The sequence below is a fragment of the Pituophis catenifer genome, unplaced genomic scaffold (assembly GCF_029215685.1).
Source record: "Pituophis catenifer annectens isolate HBS135680 unplaced genomic scaffold, rPitCat1.0.hap2 SCAF_1, whole genome shotgun sequence".
Classification (NCBI taxonomy): domain Eukaryota; kingdom Metazoa; phylum Chordata; class Lepidosauria; order Squamata; family Colubridae; genus Pituophis; species Pituophis catenifer.
Genome location: NW_027256881.1, coordinates 306,722,381 through 306,737,790, shown reverse-complemented (window position 1 = coordinate 306,737,790; position 15,410 = coordinate 306,722,381). Strand labels below are relative to the sequence as shown.

The following is a 15,410-nucleotide window of genomic DNA, read 5'->3' as shown; positions in this document are numbered from 1 at the left end:
AACATTTAGGATTATTGTGGTTTTGAAGCTACTGATGATGATGACATGTACTGACTTACCACCAGGAATGCTTTCTATCAACTTTGGCTGATTCATGAGCCATAATCATGAACCCTATGTAAAACAAGATGATTTTGTCACAGCCGTTCATGTTTAAATGAGATTGTCATACCCTTGATATCAGCTACATAGATTATCCCAATGTTATATTTGTTAAACAGATGGGTACAACAAAATAGCTTTTACTGAGTTGGTTCTATTACTGTGAACTCACTCTCTCTTACAGAATGTATATTTTACCTCTTCCTTTAAAAAAATAATAATAATGGGCATGGACTTAACAATCTTAACTGCTGTTGCTTTGATTCATGTTCCAGTGTTGAATATTTTTATAAGGTGTCTGAAGACACATAAAAGAAAATTGAATGAAGTGACAATGAATTACTTAAATGGAATCTGCATGGCAAAAAAGAAGAGACAGGATCAAGGATCAATTGGTTGTGAATAAATTAAAATTGAATATGGATTGAATCTAAGAATGAGTAGTCTATGCCTGGAGACATGAATGTACATGTACTATGTCATATTGTTGACCAAGAACCCTTTAGATTTTTTCCCTAAAATAGTTAAAAATTTGTACATCTAAATGAAGAAATCAACTAATTACTTCTTCACTTTGTTTCAGGAGACGGATTTAGGTTTTGATGGTCCTTTATCTCCACATTATGTTACTGAAGAGCAAATGCTATTTTTTCACTACGGGCCACCAGAGACTATGCCAACATTCACCAACTTACAAAATAGAAAGCGCATAGATTATCTGTAAATACCAATAGTATTTAAATTATTCTACTTTTTTTAAAATTACTCCGGTATTATGAATTTTAAAACATTGTCTGTTTCCTAAAAAAAATAAATAGCACTCATTCTTAAAATACAGATTTAAGGGACAGAACTTGTAATATACCTGGCAAGTATTAACAGACCTGGCACAAATAATTTTAAAATGAAATCATATTTGTCAGCATCTGAAATTAAATTATTCCAGTAATGCAGAATTGAGATTATACAAGACCCCCTTAACATTTTTTTTTATTAGAGTATAGAGGCCTAATTTGTACACCATGGTAAAGTATAATACGATTTATTTGGTTTTGGTTCAGGATGCTATATGTCCACCTAGCTTGTATTTTGTGTTCTGATTTTTTTTTTGCCAATGTGTAAGACAGAGCATTTGTTGGTTGAGATTTGGAGTTGCCAATTGTTTGACTACTCTGACACATAATCAAGGTCTTTTTGAAGAGTAGCAGCATTGTCGGTGGTGTTGAATAGTTTTACATCATCAGCGAAGAGAACACAGTTGCCTATAATATGATCGCAAAGGTCATTTATGTAAAGTATAAAGAGTGTTGGTCCTAAACACTGCCTTGGGGGACACCACTGTTAACAGGTGCAAGATTTGATAGGGTGCTCCCTATTTTGACCACTTGTTGCCTGTTTGACAGGAACACAGTTATCCAATTATGCAGGAGTCTAGAAATGCCAGAAGATTTTAGTTTTAGAAGTAGTTTGGCATGTACCACTGAAACAAAGGCTTTACAGAAGTCTATGTAAATTGCGTCTACTGCTTTGCCCTGATCGAGTTGTGTAATCCATATGTTTTTGCAATGTAGGAGTTGCAGATTACAGGATAAATTTTTCCTGAAACCAAATTGTTTGTTAGAGAGTAATTGTTTATCTCTAAGTGAAGGGTAATGGATTGGTTTACAATTGATTCCGTGACTTTGCAGGTGACACAACATAAAGAGATTGGTCTGTAATTTTCAATTAGATTGGGGTCTCCTTTTTGAAGATAGGGATGACCGTGGCTAGTGACCATAGGTTGGGGAAGGAGCTGGTCCTGAAAGATTTTTCAAAGATTATGCTTAGAGGTTCTGCTATGGCAGTGGAAAGCTTTTTTAAGAAGTAGGCACATAGTCCATCAGGTAAAATAGATAGAGATGGTTTTAGACTACGTGGTGCCTTTTCAACGTTGTCTTCTGTAAAATCGATATGTATTAAATCGTTGTAATTATCTGTGATACGACTAAGGAAATATTGGACATGACTCCAATATTGTAAACATTGCTGTTTAGAAAGACTGAGCCAAAGAATGTGTTAAAGAGGTTGGCTTTAACGGCTTCATCATTACAGTCTTTACTGTTAGGTCTTTTTAGGGGTGGGATGGATCTCGAGTCTTTAAGTTTGTTGTTTACAAAATTATAGAAGGTACAGGTGGATTTTGTGCGCAGAAGGTTTTCCTCTTGTTTGATGTGATAATTGATGCATTCAGTCTTTATCTGGTGGCATACGTTTTTGCAGTGGCTTTTAAAGTTAGCTACATAGCTAGTTTGTTTTTTCGCCAAAGATATTTTTTTTTGGGATTGGAGCTTCCTTATTGTTATGGGTAATTTGTTTTTTCTGGTTTTGGGGGTTATTAGTGGTACATATAGTTTAATGACTCTTTTGATTTTGAGCAAAAAAATGTTATAATGGTCTTTGGCAGTATTACAGCTAGTGAATAGAATTTGTCAATCAAGAGATGAGAGGTCGGTGTCTATGAGATCATAGTTGGCTTTTTTAAAGTTATAATTGCAGATCCCATAATTATGATTATTTTTGTAAGGACGTATATTGAAACAAAAGTCAATCATGCTTTGGTCACTGTTGGAGAATGGTTCTTTTATTTGTAGTCCATAAATTGAGTTTAAACTGTTGCAGAAGATGAGATCAAGGCAGTTGTTCAGTCTAGTATTGTTAGTTACTAGTTGATCCAGTCCCAGATTAGTAACAGCATTGTACAGGACTGCATGTATGGGTTCAGTTGTACATTCGTTTAGGGTCCAATTAATAAATGGTAGATTGAGGTCACCAAGAAAGATAAGAGGGTGTGGGCAGGAGGCTGCCCATGTTAGTAGTGAAGTTAACTTGTTCACATGTACGAGGTCATAGTCAGGGGCTCTGTAACATAGTAAGAAGTGAAATGTAGTATTTATGGACAGCTCGCAGACGATGGTCTCAGGAAGAGTGAGTTCCTGTGCAACTTGAATATTTTTTAGATTTAGGGACTTTTTATAGAAGATAGCAATACCACCTGCTCTACGGATTTCACGATCGGACCAGTAAACATGATAGTCTCTTACTATGGTAATGGAGTCAGGAAGGGATGCATTCAGCCACGTTTCGCAGATAAATATAATGTTGAATATAGCCATATTTAGTAAGAGGAGAAATTCAGGCATTTTGTTTACGAGGCTTCTTGTGTTAAGTAGCTTGCATTTAAGATCAGTAGCGGTTGGTATTGAAGTTAGAGGCGTGCGTGTCTAGTTTTGGATGATGGGGGGTTGAATGTTAGGATGTGGTTTGTGGGACTTACTTTTGATACAATCAGCACGGTAGTCAATGTATAAGTCAAATGTACAAGGAAAAAAACCTCTTCATTCCAAAAGATAATGAGTCTCCCATAAAGCAATATGTTCTCTGAGTCAGCTTCCCCATAGCCAAATGTTGCAGATAAATGGAAGTTATTGAGAGGTTTTGCAAGACGTTTCAGTACTTATAGAGTTATAATTAAATACAAAAGTTCAATTTATATTAATGTTACTTAAAGTAAGGAAATTCATGGGAGTGTTTTCAATTCTATCCGAAATATGGAGTTTGACCAATATATTAGAACCCGGGAATAATATCAAGCCAATTTCCCATAAAATGGAACAGAAATATCAGATCTATCCGAAATATGGAGTTTGACCAATATATTAGAACCCGGCTGTTTAATAAAAAGTCCGGGAATAATATCAAGCCAATTTCCCATAAAATGGAACAGAACACTGATGGCCACAATGTGCCTGATACAGCGACTTTGAAAAAGAAAGGTATTATGACTCCTAGTAAATATTTAATAAGGTCATAATCTGAACAGTTTATAGAGGAAACTTTAAATCAAAACTCTTTAAGACAATTTCCTGAGGAAGAACAAATTGATATTCTTTGAAGGCTGGAAGATTTAAAACAAACTGTGTTAGAGCTTCATTCTGACATAGGTCCTTTCAAAGTTCTACCTACCTCTAATAGCCAAGAATCAGAATTCTAAGATACAACCCCCTGTCAATTCTTAAAACTTATTGATAAAATGTTACCTTATGACATGTCAAGGACAAATGATTTCAAACTTACCTTCCTCTTCCTCAAGCTTTGTCCCTTATCTTATGCACAGTAGAATTCAGGAGGAAAAACAAGGCCACAAATCCTATGAGGATATAGCAGCAGTGAAAAGTATGGAGAGGCCCTTAAACTTGACATCCTGCTGAACTCCACTAAACCCCAATGAACAGAGAATGAGTTTATTCATCATGGTGCTTGTTCCAGAGTTTTTTAATCTGAATATTAAAGATCAAGCACCTCCTCTTATAATACTATATAGAATCAAGGATTAGTTATTTCCCCCAATGGGAGCCCCTTAGAAGACAGCTGTTAGCAGCAGAAACACATGCTACCCCAAAGCAGAAAACAGGATCAAACCTAGAAGGTTTCTGAGAGAAGAATGCCATATGACAAGCTATAATTGTGGTACATATAAAATGCAATTGGACAAAACTATCAAGACAATAATATTTTCTGTTTTTTTAAGGCCAGGAGGATCAGGTGTAATTAACACAATCTTCCCACGTATGAATCCTAAAGGAATTGTATCATCTATCTTGGTAGATGTTCTGGAACATTTTCCTATTGAATCTGTAACTGACAGCCCTTGTACAGCAAATACTTTAACCATTCTACCTACTAATTCTACCACTACCGTATATCAACTTGTACTTAGTACTGCAGGTATGTCAATCATTCGATAATGAAGAACTTTTGGTTCTGAATTTGCTTATGTGAGTCATACCCCTTCAGTATTTTTCTTAAATATCAGCATTTTCTAAATTCTGAACAGCTATACTTTTTAATGTATTAAGTGTACTACTGTGGTATCTGAAATTCTTTGGAAATTCTATAAGAATAAGAAAAAATTGTTATGCTTATAATGTTAAAAGCCATATTTTTTGTTATACAAAATGAATGATATTCCATTTCAGCTAGATATCATTGGTCAAGTTCCAACTTAACAAATCTCTTGAAAACATTGTAAAATTCCAAATTATGGTTTCTCAAACACACATTCAATGTTTCCTCAACCTGATCAGGGAGCCAAATCCTGCAAATTCTCTCAGGTGTTTATTACGCTGAGACTTTTGAACTAAATTTCCCAGGACCCAGGAAAAAATGGCAAGCAGTAAATGTCAGGTCTTCCTGATCAATTCCCTATTCTCCATAAAGCCCTGCTTTAGGTAGGAGCTGTGTCTTGATTTGTTCTTTTTCATGTGACACCATTGCCTGCAGTCTAGTTGATTTTCTCAGAAGGTGGGTAACCTTTGAGGCTTCCCCACTTTATCCCCATGGCTGTACATTCCCTCTTGTGTATCTAATTGCATGATTGCAGGTTTTGCACTGCACTGCACCCCCACAGCTCCTTCCTGAGGATGAAAGACCAGAATCAGATCATCATTAATCCTTCAGAAGTAGGATGGGGATGGCAGATCAAGGGAAGGAGTGAAGAGTATAGTCTTTACAACCATCATCTGGTCCACTTGTCACTCAGTCATTTCAGCCCATGGGATCCAAAAGTTCATTTGGCAGGGGTGGGTCTATTCTGTTTGCATTCAGACTGCCTCCACTGCCTCCAGCAGTCTCAAGTCAAAAAGAATAAGGCTCCAACCATCACTTCTCCTGTAAAAGGTACCTGTATATTTGTCCACATTCCTGTGCACACTGTGACTACTGGCTGTCTCCTGATGGATGTATAGGTTACACAACTGGATCCCGAACCCCAATTGGCTCCTCAGGAGTGCTGTTCCCCTGTACCATTTCTTTACATTGTGTTCTCTCCCAAGCGATTATCAGCTAGCATTTACCTCCTCTTGGCTCCTTGGTTGTCTGCCTCCTTCAAACATGCATCAGCCTTTGTTTTATTCATATATCTTTGCATTTCTGAGTCTGAAAAAATTATTTTTGTTGAATTACAACTTTATTTCCAGTGGCTACTGGTTTCCCGAACTCCAGAAGGAGTCACAGATGCCATGCTAATAATGCTAATTATCACCTTTATTAAAAGGCTGATAATGAAGCCTAAAAAAATCCAGGTAATATTGACACTTGGAGTGCTTTTGTCAGTTTGGGCTACAGTGTTTTAGTTGGTTGTGGGCTATCCTCAATAGTTCATTGGTTACTTTGCAGAGAATGTGTCTTTTATTGTTAATTAAGGTATAAAATCTAAGGTTCCTTATACTAAGTGAAACTGGCAGATGTCAGGCAATTACTTAACCTTATTCATTATAATGCCAACTCATTTTTAATGACAGTTGTGTCTCTCTGTGTGTGATTTTTTTTCCAGGTACTAATGTATTTAAGGCAAGTGATGTTGAAAAGACAGTGGTGATTCCAGGCACTAGCAGTTTCTTTATCACCGAGGTGTTGGATGATCTTAACGCTTTAGGAATTACCACTTTGCCTGAAAAAATGCTTCTAAACTACTCTTTTCCACCTGATGAGTGGTTTATGTATGACTTTGGCACAACAAACGGTAGAAAATGGAAAATTGTAGTTGACACATGTAGACATATAGTACAACAGTTTGATGATCTACCACTCCATGCCATTAAATACCTGGATCTTGGGCAACAATTGAGTTTTTCATTCAGAGTAACTCCAGTTAATACTGGTAAGACCACTGGAATCATGCATGTATCTTTCTCTCTTTTTTAACTCTCAGTGTGTTATAAATATACGTACAATAGGTTTTTAAAGCATGAAAGTATTAATTTAAGTTAAATGTATGTTTTTACTAACCTCAGTGCAAATATTCACTGCTATTCATGGGTAGGCAGCTCTGCCTTTTTTATCTTTAAAATGTTCACAATAGAAATATCAGGCTCTGAAATGCATAATTCATTTATCTGTTTTTCAATCTGTAGAAAAGGCTGAAAAATTTCATCCCTGGCCCCCACTACAACCTTCTAAAGCAAAATTTCTTAGATGGTGATTGATTCTACACTGGGGGAAAATGCTATCCTTGCCTAATTAATCATTAATTGCCTTCCAAGCTCTTATCATTTTAATGTAAGATTATAATAATAAAATTATTAGCATAGGTAACTAGAATCAGTAGGATTTAAATAGGCAATACTGGCAGTTCTTATTTATTGACCACAATTGGGACAGGCAATTGGGTTGTTAAACAAAATAGTTGTTAACTAAAGCTGTTATTGTGTTTGTGATCTTACTTCAGCTTTCCTTTGTTTTACAGGCCTGTGAAGGTCATAATTGTAAGATTACTTGTAAAATGTTCATCATTGTAATTGTGAACAATTGCTACAAAAGGCACTCATTAAATGAAGAGTACCTGTAGTACTTAAAAGAAATTAGTGAAAGAGATGGGCTGGCATTATAGTTTCCATAGACAACATCACCTAGCTATGTTAGATCTCTGTCAAGCACAATGCATCTTTCCAATCCTTTCAGTTTAATGAAATAGAAACAAGTGCTCTTATTTTTTATGGTATGGTATAGAGTAACAGAATAACAGAGTTGCAAGGGATCTCAGAGGTCTTCTAGTCCAAGCCCCTACTCAAGCAAGAGACCCTATACCATTTTGGACAAATGGCTGTCCAATCTCTTAAAAATCTCTAGTGATGGAGCACCCACAACTTTTAAAGGCAAGCTGTTTCACTGGTTAATTGTTCTCACTGTCAGGAAATTTCTCCTTAGTTCTAGGTTGTATCTCCCTTGATTAGCTTCCGTCCATTACTTCTTGTCCTGTCTTCTAGTGCTTTGGAAAAGAAGCCTGGGAAATTTTGAAAAATGAGATTACAAAAGCCCAGTCTAACACAATTCCAATGAAGAAGAAAAATAACAGCTCTCAAAAAAACCAGCATGCCTGCACAAAGAGTTCTCTGATAAACTGAGCACAAAAAAGACAAGTATAAAAGGTGAAAAGACAGGTACATAACTAAGACAGAATATCTCGAGCCTATAAAGATGAAGTCAGGAAAGCTAAGGCTCAAAATAAACTAAGGCTTGTGACAAAAGAAATAAATAACAAAAAAGCGTCTTTCAACATGTAAAAAACAAGAAAAAAGTCAAGGAAACTATTGGTCCATTAATGGGAGAAAATGGCAAGAAATTGATATGCAAGAGAGAGAAAGCAGAACTGCTTAATTCATTTTTTGCATCTGTCTTTACACTAAAGGAAAAAACAGTCCAACCTATCAAAAACAGTACCATAAATAGGAATACAAGTTAAAATAGGCAAAAAAAATGGTAAGAAAACACCTGTCCATCCTAGATGAGTTTGTGTGTGCGCATGAAGCAATGGTGCATACGTGAGCGAACCAGTAGCCCACCACTGGTCTATTCCTCTGTTAATGTAGCCTAGGAATGCCTAGGAATGCATTGGCACACTGCCACACTGCTGGCTCATATTTAAGTGGTTGTCTAATAGGAGTCCTAGATCACTCACAGTTGCTTCTATTGATGTTCCACCTATTCTATACCTGTACTGTACATTTGATTTTGCTTGCCTATGTGTAAAATCTTTTCTTACCATTGAATTTTTAAGTGTTTTTAATTTTTAAGTGTTTTGCTCCCTTATTGCAATCAATATAATTTTCATGGTTGTTTCAATCCACAGCTTTCATAGTGTTTCATCAGTATATGATGAGAGTTCTAATTGGAAGGCCTAATCTACTGGATATGACTGCAGCAGATTACTGGGATGATAATCATAGTTATGTATTCAATATCATTGTTCGCAGTAAATTTTTTGAACAGGTAATACACAAACTGTTTTGCTCAACTATTTGATAGAGTTTACTGTGTGCCACATACAGCTTTGTGAGATTTTGTGTGTTTGTGTAGTTAGAGTGAAACACTACAGAAACACACCAAATCTCAGAAAGCTGCACAAATATTTTATTTTATTATTTTATTTTATTTATATTTTTAGATAAAAGCAGCTAAATTTAAAACTTCCTTAACTTTAAATTGCTGTCTAAAAAAAACCCTCCTAAAAAAAGAACCTAATGAACTTTTTTTTTTAAAGCTCCTCCCCCCCCCCAAAAAAAAACCCCCAGTTACTTACCAAATTGAAGGCACAAGGCAGGCAGGCAGGCAGATAGAGTTGCTCACCAGTTGGATTCATTGCAGGTAGGCAGATTGAGTTGTTAGCTGATGCAATGGATTGCAGCAGCCAAAGCAAGGCAGGAAAAGCAAGCGAACCTGAAAGAAACAGCAAGCTGCCAAGTGGGCAAGTGAGGACCGGGCGATTGGGTGGGCATGGGTGGGGGAGGGGGCAGGATTTTTGCTACCGGTTCTCCGAACTACCCACTGCCATCACTACTGGATCGCCTGATCTGGTCCGAATCGGGAACATTTCACCCCTGATAGCATAGCATAGCATAGCATAGCATAGCATAGCATAGCATAGCATAGCATAGCATAGCATAGCATAGCATAGCATAGCATAGCATAGCATTAATATTAGTACTAGTACTAGTATTAGTATTAGTATTAGTATAGTATAGTATAAAGTATAGCACAGCACAGCACAGCACAGCACAGCACAGCACAGCATAGCATAGCATAGTCCATCAGCACATTGAATGGCTCTTCCAGTGATTTCATATAAATGTTACAAAGCAAGGGGTTGATGTGCACCTTAATGAGGAGCTATGGGACAACCTCTCCTTCTCCACTGCAACAGATAGAAACCATTCAGAAGTAATGAGCAGAACTACGACAAAACAATGCAGGTGGTCCACAAGATGCTATGATTAATAGTATCAAAACAGACCAGAAATGCTTAAATGTATAAGACAGCGCCTCGCAAACAGATATTTTCCTTTCTTTGGTCCCTGCAGATTTTCTCAGGTGGAAACCATGCAGCTTAAATGGAAACTTAACTCACATGTACTTAAACATGTCATAATTTTTCATGAGATTACAGTGCATATGTTAATAAAGCAGGATCCACAATTCAATATAGAGTTTTACTCACATTCAAGCAAACTGCCAGCAGAACTCTTCTTGCTCTGCTCAAGCAAGGATGTGTGACCAGTGTGTACAGACCCATCACTCTCCATATAGGGGTGGGCTCTACTTACCTTTACTACCAGTTCGCAATGGGAGCGCACGTGATTCTGCACATGCGCAGAACCCCTTCTACGCATGCGCAGATCGTCCATGATGACGTCTGGATGGGTGGCTGAAGCCTCCCACTGATTTTACTGCCAGTTTGTAAGAACCAGACCAGACCAAGAGCAACCCACCACTGTCTCCCTACATAAGCCACTGCCCTCTAGGAGAATGCCTGAAGAAGTTTGTATGAAGGCAGGAATTCATCTGTTCCAGTCCAACTACTGGACTGTGACAGGTACTGTCTTTGTGCCCAATTAAATTCATAGTATTTCTAGGACTGCACTGCAAGATTCCTGAAAGCAACAATATATACTTTTTTAAATGGATAACTTTTGTGTTATTGTTTCTCTTTTTAGCTGACTGGAAAGATTCTCTTAAAATGCATACATTATATTTGCTGTATTTCAATGTACAAATAATGTCGCCACTGAAGATATATTTCTCCCACCTAGAATTCTTGAACTATTGTAATGAAAGACAGCATAGATATTTAACCATTTTAATGGTTGAGCTTTTGTAGTTATAGCCTTATGATGGGATAATAATTATTTATTTTATGTTGGGGCAAATTAATATTATGCTTTTTAATTATCATCCCTAGGGTAAAACTACCGTAGCTGTGGTTATGCCATATGCCAGTCTCTTATGTGATGTTGTATGTATTATATTAACCTTGAAGAGTTCCTGCTCCTACCTTAAAGTAACACACTATGTTCTACCTTATAAACTGTCTCCATCCGACTGGCTGTCTCCAGAGAATACCTTCGGGTACAATAATTCAGAGATTAGTAAATATTTGAAGGTTCTGCCGGTAAGGATACTGAAGAATTTTTAAAATGCTCTAGACAGGGGGAAACAAAGATGTAGCAATATGGTCTCTGGCCACCACTGTTTCAGAGATGGACCTAATCAGACACCTGGCATCAAAGTATGGCACTGAATTTCATTGTAACCATTCCTTTAATTAAGAACTGAACTATTACTTTTTAAAAAGGATAAGGAAACTATAGCAAATTTGCCATGGGTAAAGATATAGCTGAATATAGCTTTGCTTATTTGTGAGATAGCGTTGCTTAGCAACCTATCAAGTGTAATTAGGAGGTAAACAAGGTTGAGAGAATTGGACAATCTTCAGTGGACAATCATTCCAGTAGTAGCTAGTCTTCCTGATTCTCCATATGGAAGCTAGACGTTAGGAAAAAATCTCAGTTGGTGCAGTGTTGTTTTCCAAGGTGAGATCAAAAAGGTCAAGATGGCGGCTACAAGGGGTTGCTGAAACTCTGCTCATATTTGTATGTGTACAGTGTGTGCAATGCACATAAAAAACAGACAGAGCTTCGACCTTAATAACTTAATATTTGGTACAATATATCTATGTTACATTCCGGGGGAGGCAGAACAACCTAATTTACATTTATAAATCAATTAGGTCTATCCGACCTCACTTTACTTGTATCATATAAATTCTTCAATAAATACGACTCCTAATCTAGTTTGGGATTATAGTTTCCTCTTTGATAGCCAGATATATAGTTTTTCCCAAGATAAACATGTTTGTGTTTGGTCTCTATCTTTCAGTCTTTTAGTCAATTTATCTGCTTCCGCACAATCCAAAATCTTCTTTATAATTACTTCCTCTGATGGGGTATTTTTATCTTTCCAGAATTGAGCGTATGTTAATCTCGCTGCTGTGATAATATGTAATGCAAGGTACCATGAATCTTTTTAAATATTTTCTGGTTTGGAGCCGAGCCAGCATGTCTCTGGTCGCCATTCAATCTCTTGGTTTAAGATCTTGTTGAGCCACTTTTTTATTTTTCCCCAAAATTTTACTGCTTCTGGGCATGTCCACCATTGGTGATAATAAGTGCCACGTTCAAGCCCACACTTCCAGCATTCGGCGGACTGTCCAGTAAACATTTTGGCCAATCTATCGGGGGAGAGATGCCATCTATATACCATCTTCTAAATATTTTCTTTATATGCCGTAGAAACTACTAGCTTCATATTCCCCCACCAAATCTCTTGCCATTTTTCCAGATGAATTGAGTAGCCAAAATTTTTCCCCCAGGTAATCATTGTATCCTTTATTATCTCGTCGCCAATCTCTAACCTCATCAATAGTTTATAGCTTTTAGAAATCATGCCTTTTTCCTGGCCCATCAAGATTTTGTCTAACTCCTGCAAGTCAACATTTATACTTTTCCTATCTCTGTCTTTTTTATATTTTGATTGAATCTGTAGATAGGTCCACCAATCCAATTGTAGTCCCTGGGAATTCAATTCCTGTTTTGGCTTTAGCTCTCCTCGTGCATTCAGCAAGTCTTTGTACATTATTTTTTTCACAGGGTTCTATAATTTTGGATATATCAACGCTTCTAGAGGTGATATCCAGCACGGTGTCTTAATATAGTATTTTTTACTGATGTTCTCCCAATTTCGAATTAAGATATTCCTTATATAATGCCGGGTAAACTATTTGCTTTGTGGAGTGTTATTCCACCAGAGTGCCATATGCCAGCCCTGTTGTAAATCATGGCCTTCTATCTTGTGGTGTGTTGTCTTCTTTTTTAATGACAAATGTAAATAAAGATTATTTTTTAAAAAAAACAGACAGAGCTTCAATCTCATAACTGTCATCTTGATTTTTTTTTTACCATACTTTGAAGAGAACCTTGATTGATGTTACCAAAGCAAGAAGTATAGGCAGCAAAAAAGTTATAAAGTACATGACACATGTTAAAAAAAAAAGGAGGGGGGGTACAAGTACAGTGGCCATCTGACAATGATAAAGTATGTTATCTAAGAAATCATCTCATTGTGATGGGACTAGCTTGCCGCACTCGATCCTGGGGAAAGTGCCTACTTCAGATCCCATCAGCCAAAAAATTTTGGTTTGTGGGGTCCAGGAAAAAGATTTTAATGCTCTGGGCCCTTCCCTCTGGAATATTCTCCTGTCAGAGGTGAGGTCCACCCAAACACTCCTGACCTTATGCAGAGCCTAAGAATTGGACTCTGTTGCTTGGCCTTGGGGTGTCTGACTGTAGAGAAGATTCCCAGGCCTCCCATCATCTTGGTTTTTAACTTTTCTATTCATTTTTTCTAATTTTAACTGTTTTTAGTACTTTTTATTGAAAGCCAGCCACAAATAAATTTGTTCAGGAATATCATTTTAAAAATTCTGAACATCTCCCATCTTGTGTTTTCTTGCAAACCATTTTTTTGCAAACCGTGATCTTTGCCTCTGTTGCCCTAGCCATACAATCATATTTTATAGTGAATGCAGAAATCCAGCCACTGCAAAGTTCTTGGTCAAAGCTATTTGTCACAAAACATTAGGACTGTGCAATGTTTGGATTTAATCCCCAGCAAATAGCAGCATAATGTGAAAGTTTAAAGTAGTTATGCCTATTCCAGTGTTACATTTTTTTCCCCTCCTGCACATTTTGAAGCTTCTTTTGAAGCCCAAATGGAAAGTGCTGCAAGCCATATTTTTCAACTTCTTTGTAGAGGACAACTCAGATCTAGCCCTGGTTTTGGATCCATCAGAACCAACTATGCCCTTCTAATTTCCTTTGCATCTCCAGACTCCAGGAATATAGAAAAGCCGAGGTGATCCCATCAATTTTAGGTCACAGATTCATAGCTAAGCTTCAGAACTCCAGCAGGATTCTTGGAATCCCAGAAGAGCAGTTCCTAGGTCCCAAGAGTGAAATGGAGTGAAAGTCCAGGGGTGATGGGAAGCAAATGGGTGTGTCACACTTAAACTTTGTGTAAAGTTCTGTATCCTTTATTTGACTTGTATTTATTTATTTATTTATTTATTTATTTATTTATTTATTTATTTATTGAATTTATATACCGCCCTTCTCCCGAAGGACTCAGGGCGGTGAACAGATTAAGATTTCATATACATATAATAATAATTTTTTAAAAATAAACAGTAAATAATAAATTGTATATGTGTACCTATTCCCTCTTTATTGTGTGGATTGGGTGGATAGTTTGTATATGTATTTCCTGAAGGCAATTCATTTGCCTTCGATGAACTAGATTGCCCTCAATAGTCTGGTAAATTAAAAAACCTGTGGGTTTAGTAGCAACACTGTGGCCCCCTATCCCTTATATGTAGGTAGAGATTTTGTTTTGCTATTCTTTATTTGAGGTTTGTTGGTTTGTTGACCTCACACTTTGCTTTTGAAGAAATTACTATATCCGTAAACTCCCTGGGAGTTACAACACTTCATTATAATTACAGACATGAGTAACAACTAGCTGGCTAATGTTTTTTCAGGGGGGGGGATCTCCTTCACATGCATATTTGATTATGTAAATTATATTAAAGACTGGGATTTCTAGCACAATATTTAAATATATTCCACTTTCAGTGGAATCAGGGTAATTTCATAGGAATCAATCAAGGAATCATTTGCCAATGATACTAGTAAATAGGAGTTTGGGATTAGAAAAAGGAAGCTGAAGTACTCTTCGTATTCTCCAACAGTTTTTGTTGTTATTGTTAATGTAGGTGAACTACAGACCACCGTCTGTAATGGGAATTGCTGTTCCACTCACAGATAATTTTTATAATGCAGATCCAAGTAAACCTAGAATGAGAGATTATTTTGAAGGATCAAAAGTAAGTTTTGGTTATTAATCATTTTTATCCTTTGAATTTTTGTCCTTTGAATGCCATGATTTTAAGACTTAAATAAGCTTAAAATACCTTGCTGCTATGCATTATGTTCATGTACAATGTTAATATACAAGTATATTCATAAATTACAAGTCACATAATAATGAAAAGCAGTTGCAAATCCCTTTCCATCGCTATTCTACCATTTAGGAGCCTACATGTGAATAAATGATAGTCAAAAAATGTCACTGACTTAAAAACCAGATCACTGTTTAGTCATACTTTGATTTTGCAGTTTTAGATCAATGGATATTTTTTCCACAGAAATCTGGAAAGTACAAACAGTGTGCTAACAAATCAAGCCGAGCCAAGTGCAAATGTGCTGATTATATGAAGCTGTCATTTTCTGTTGCCTTTTCAGACTGTAAAGAGAAGGTAAGCATTAACTGCCATCTAATTAAATTAATGTACTTGAAAAGGGCTTTATTCTAGAATTTGGGAG

General features: G+C 36.6%; 1 protein-coding gene across 1 annotated transcript in view; it reads left to right on the top strand.

The window, feature by feature from the left end:
- The window catches only part of CATSPERB (cation channel sperm associated auxiliary subunit beta), an 84,303-nt gene that overhangs the window by 53,750 nt on the left and 15,143 nt on the right, over window positions 1-15,410 (top strand). The window contains exons 16-22 of the mRNA XM_070941326.1: window positions 686-822; window positions 4,670-4,866; window positions 6,473-6,799; window positions 8,768-8,907; window positions 10,874-11,083; window positions 14,801-14,911; window positions 15,233-15,343. Coding sequence (XP_070797427.1) covers window positions 686-822; window positions 4,670-4,866; window positions 6,473-6,799; window positions 8,768-8,907; window positions 10,874-11,083; window positions 14,801-14,911; window positions 15,233-15,343 — 1,233 coding nt within the window. The remainder of the gene's footprint in view (window positions 1-685; window positions 823-4,669; window positions 4,867-6,472; window positions 6,800-8,767; window positions 8,908-10,873; window positions 11,084-14,800; window positions 14,912-15,232; window positions 15,344-15,410) is intronic.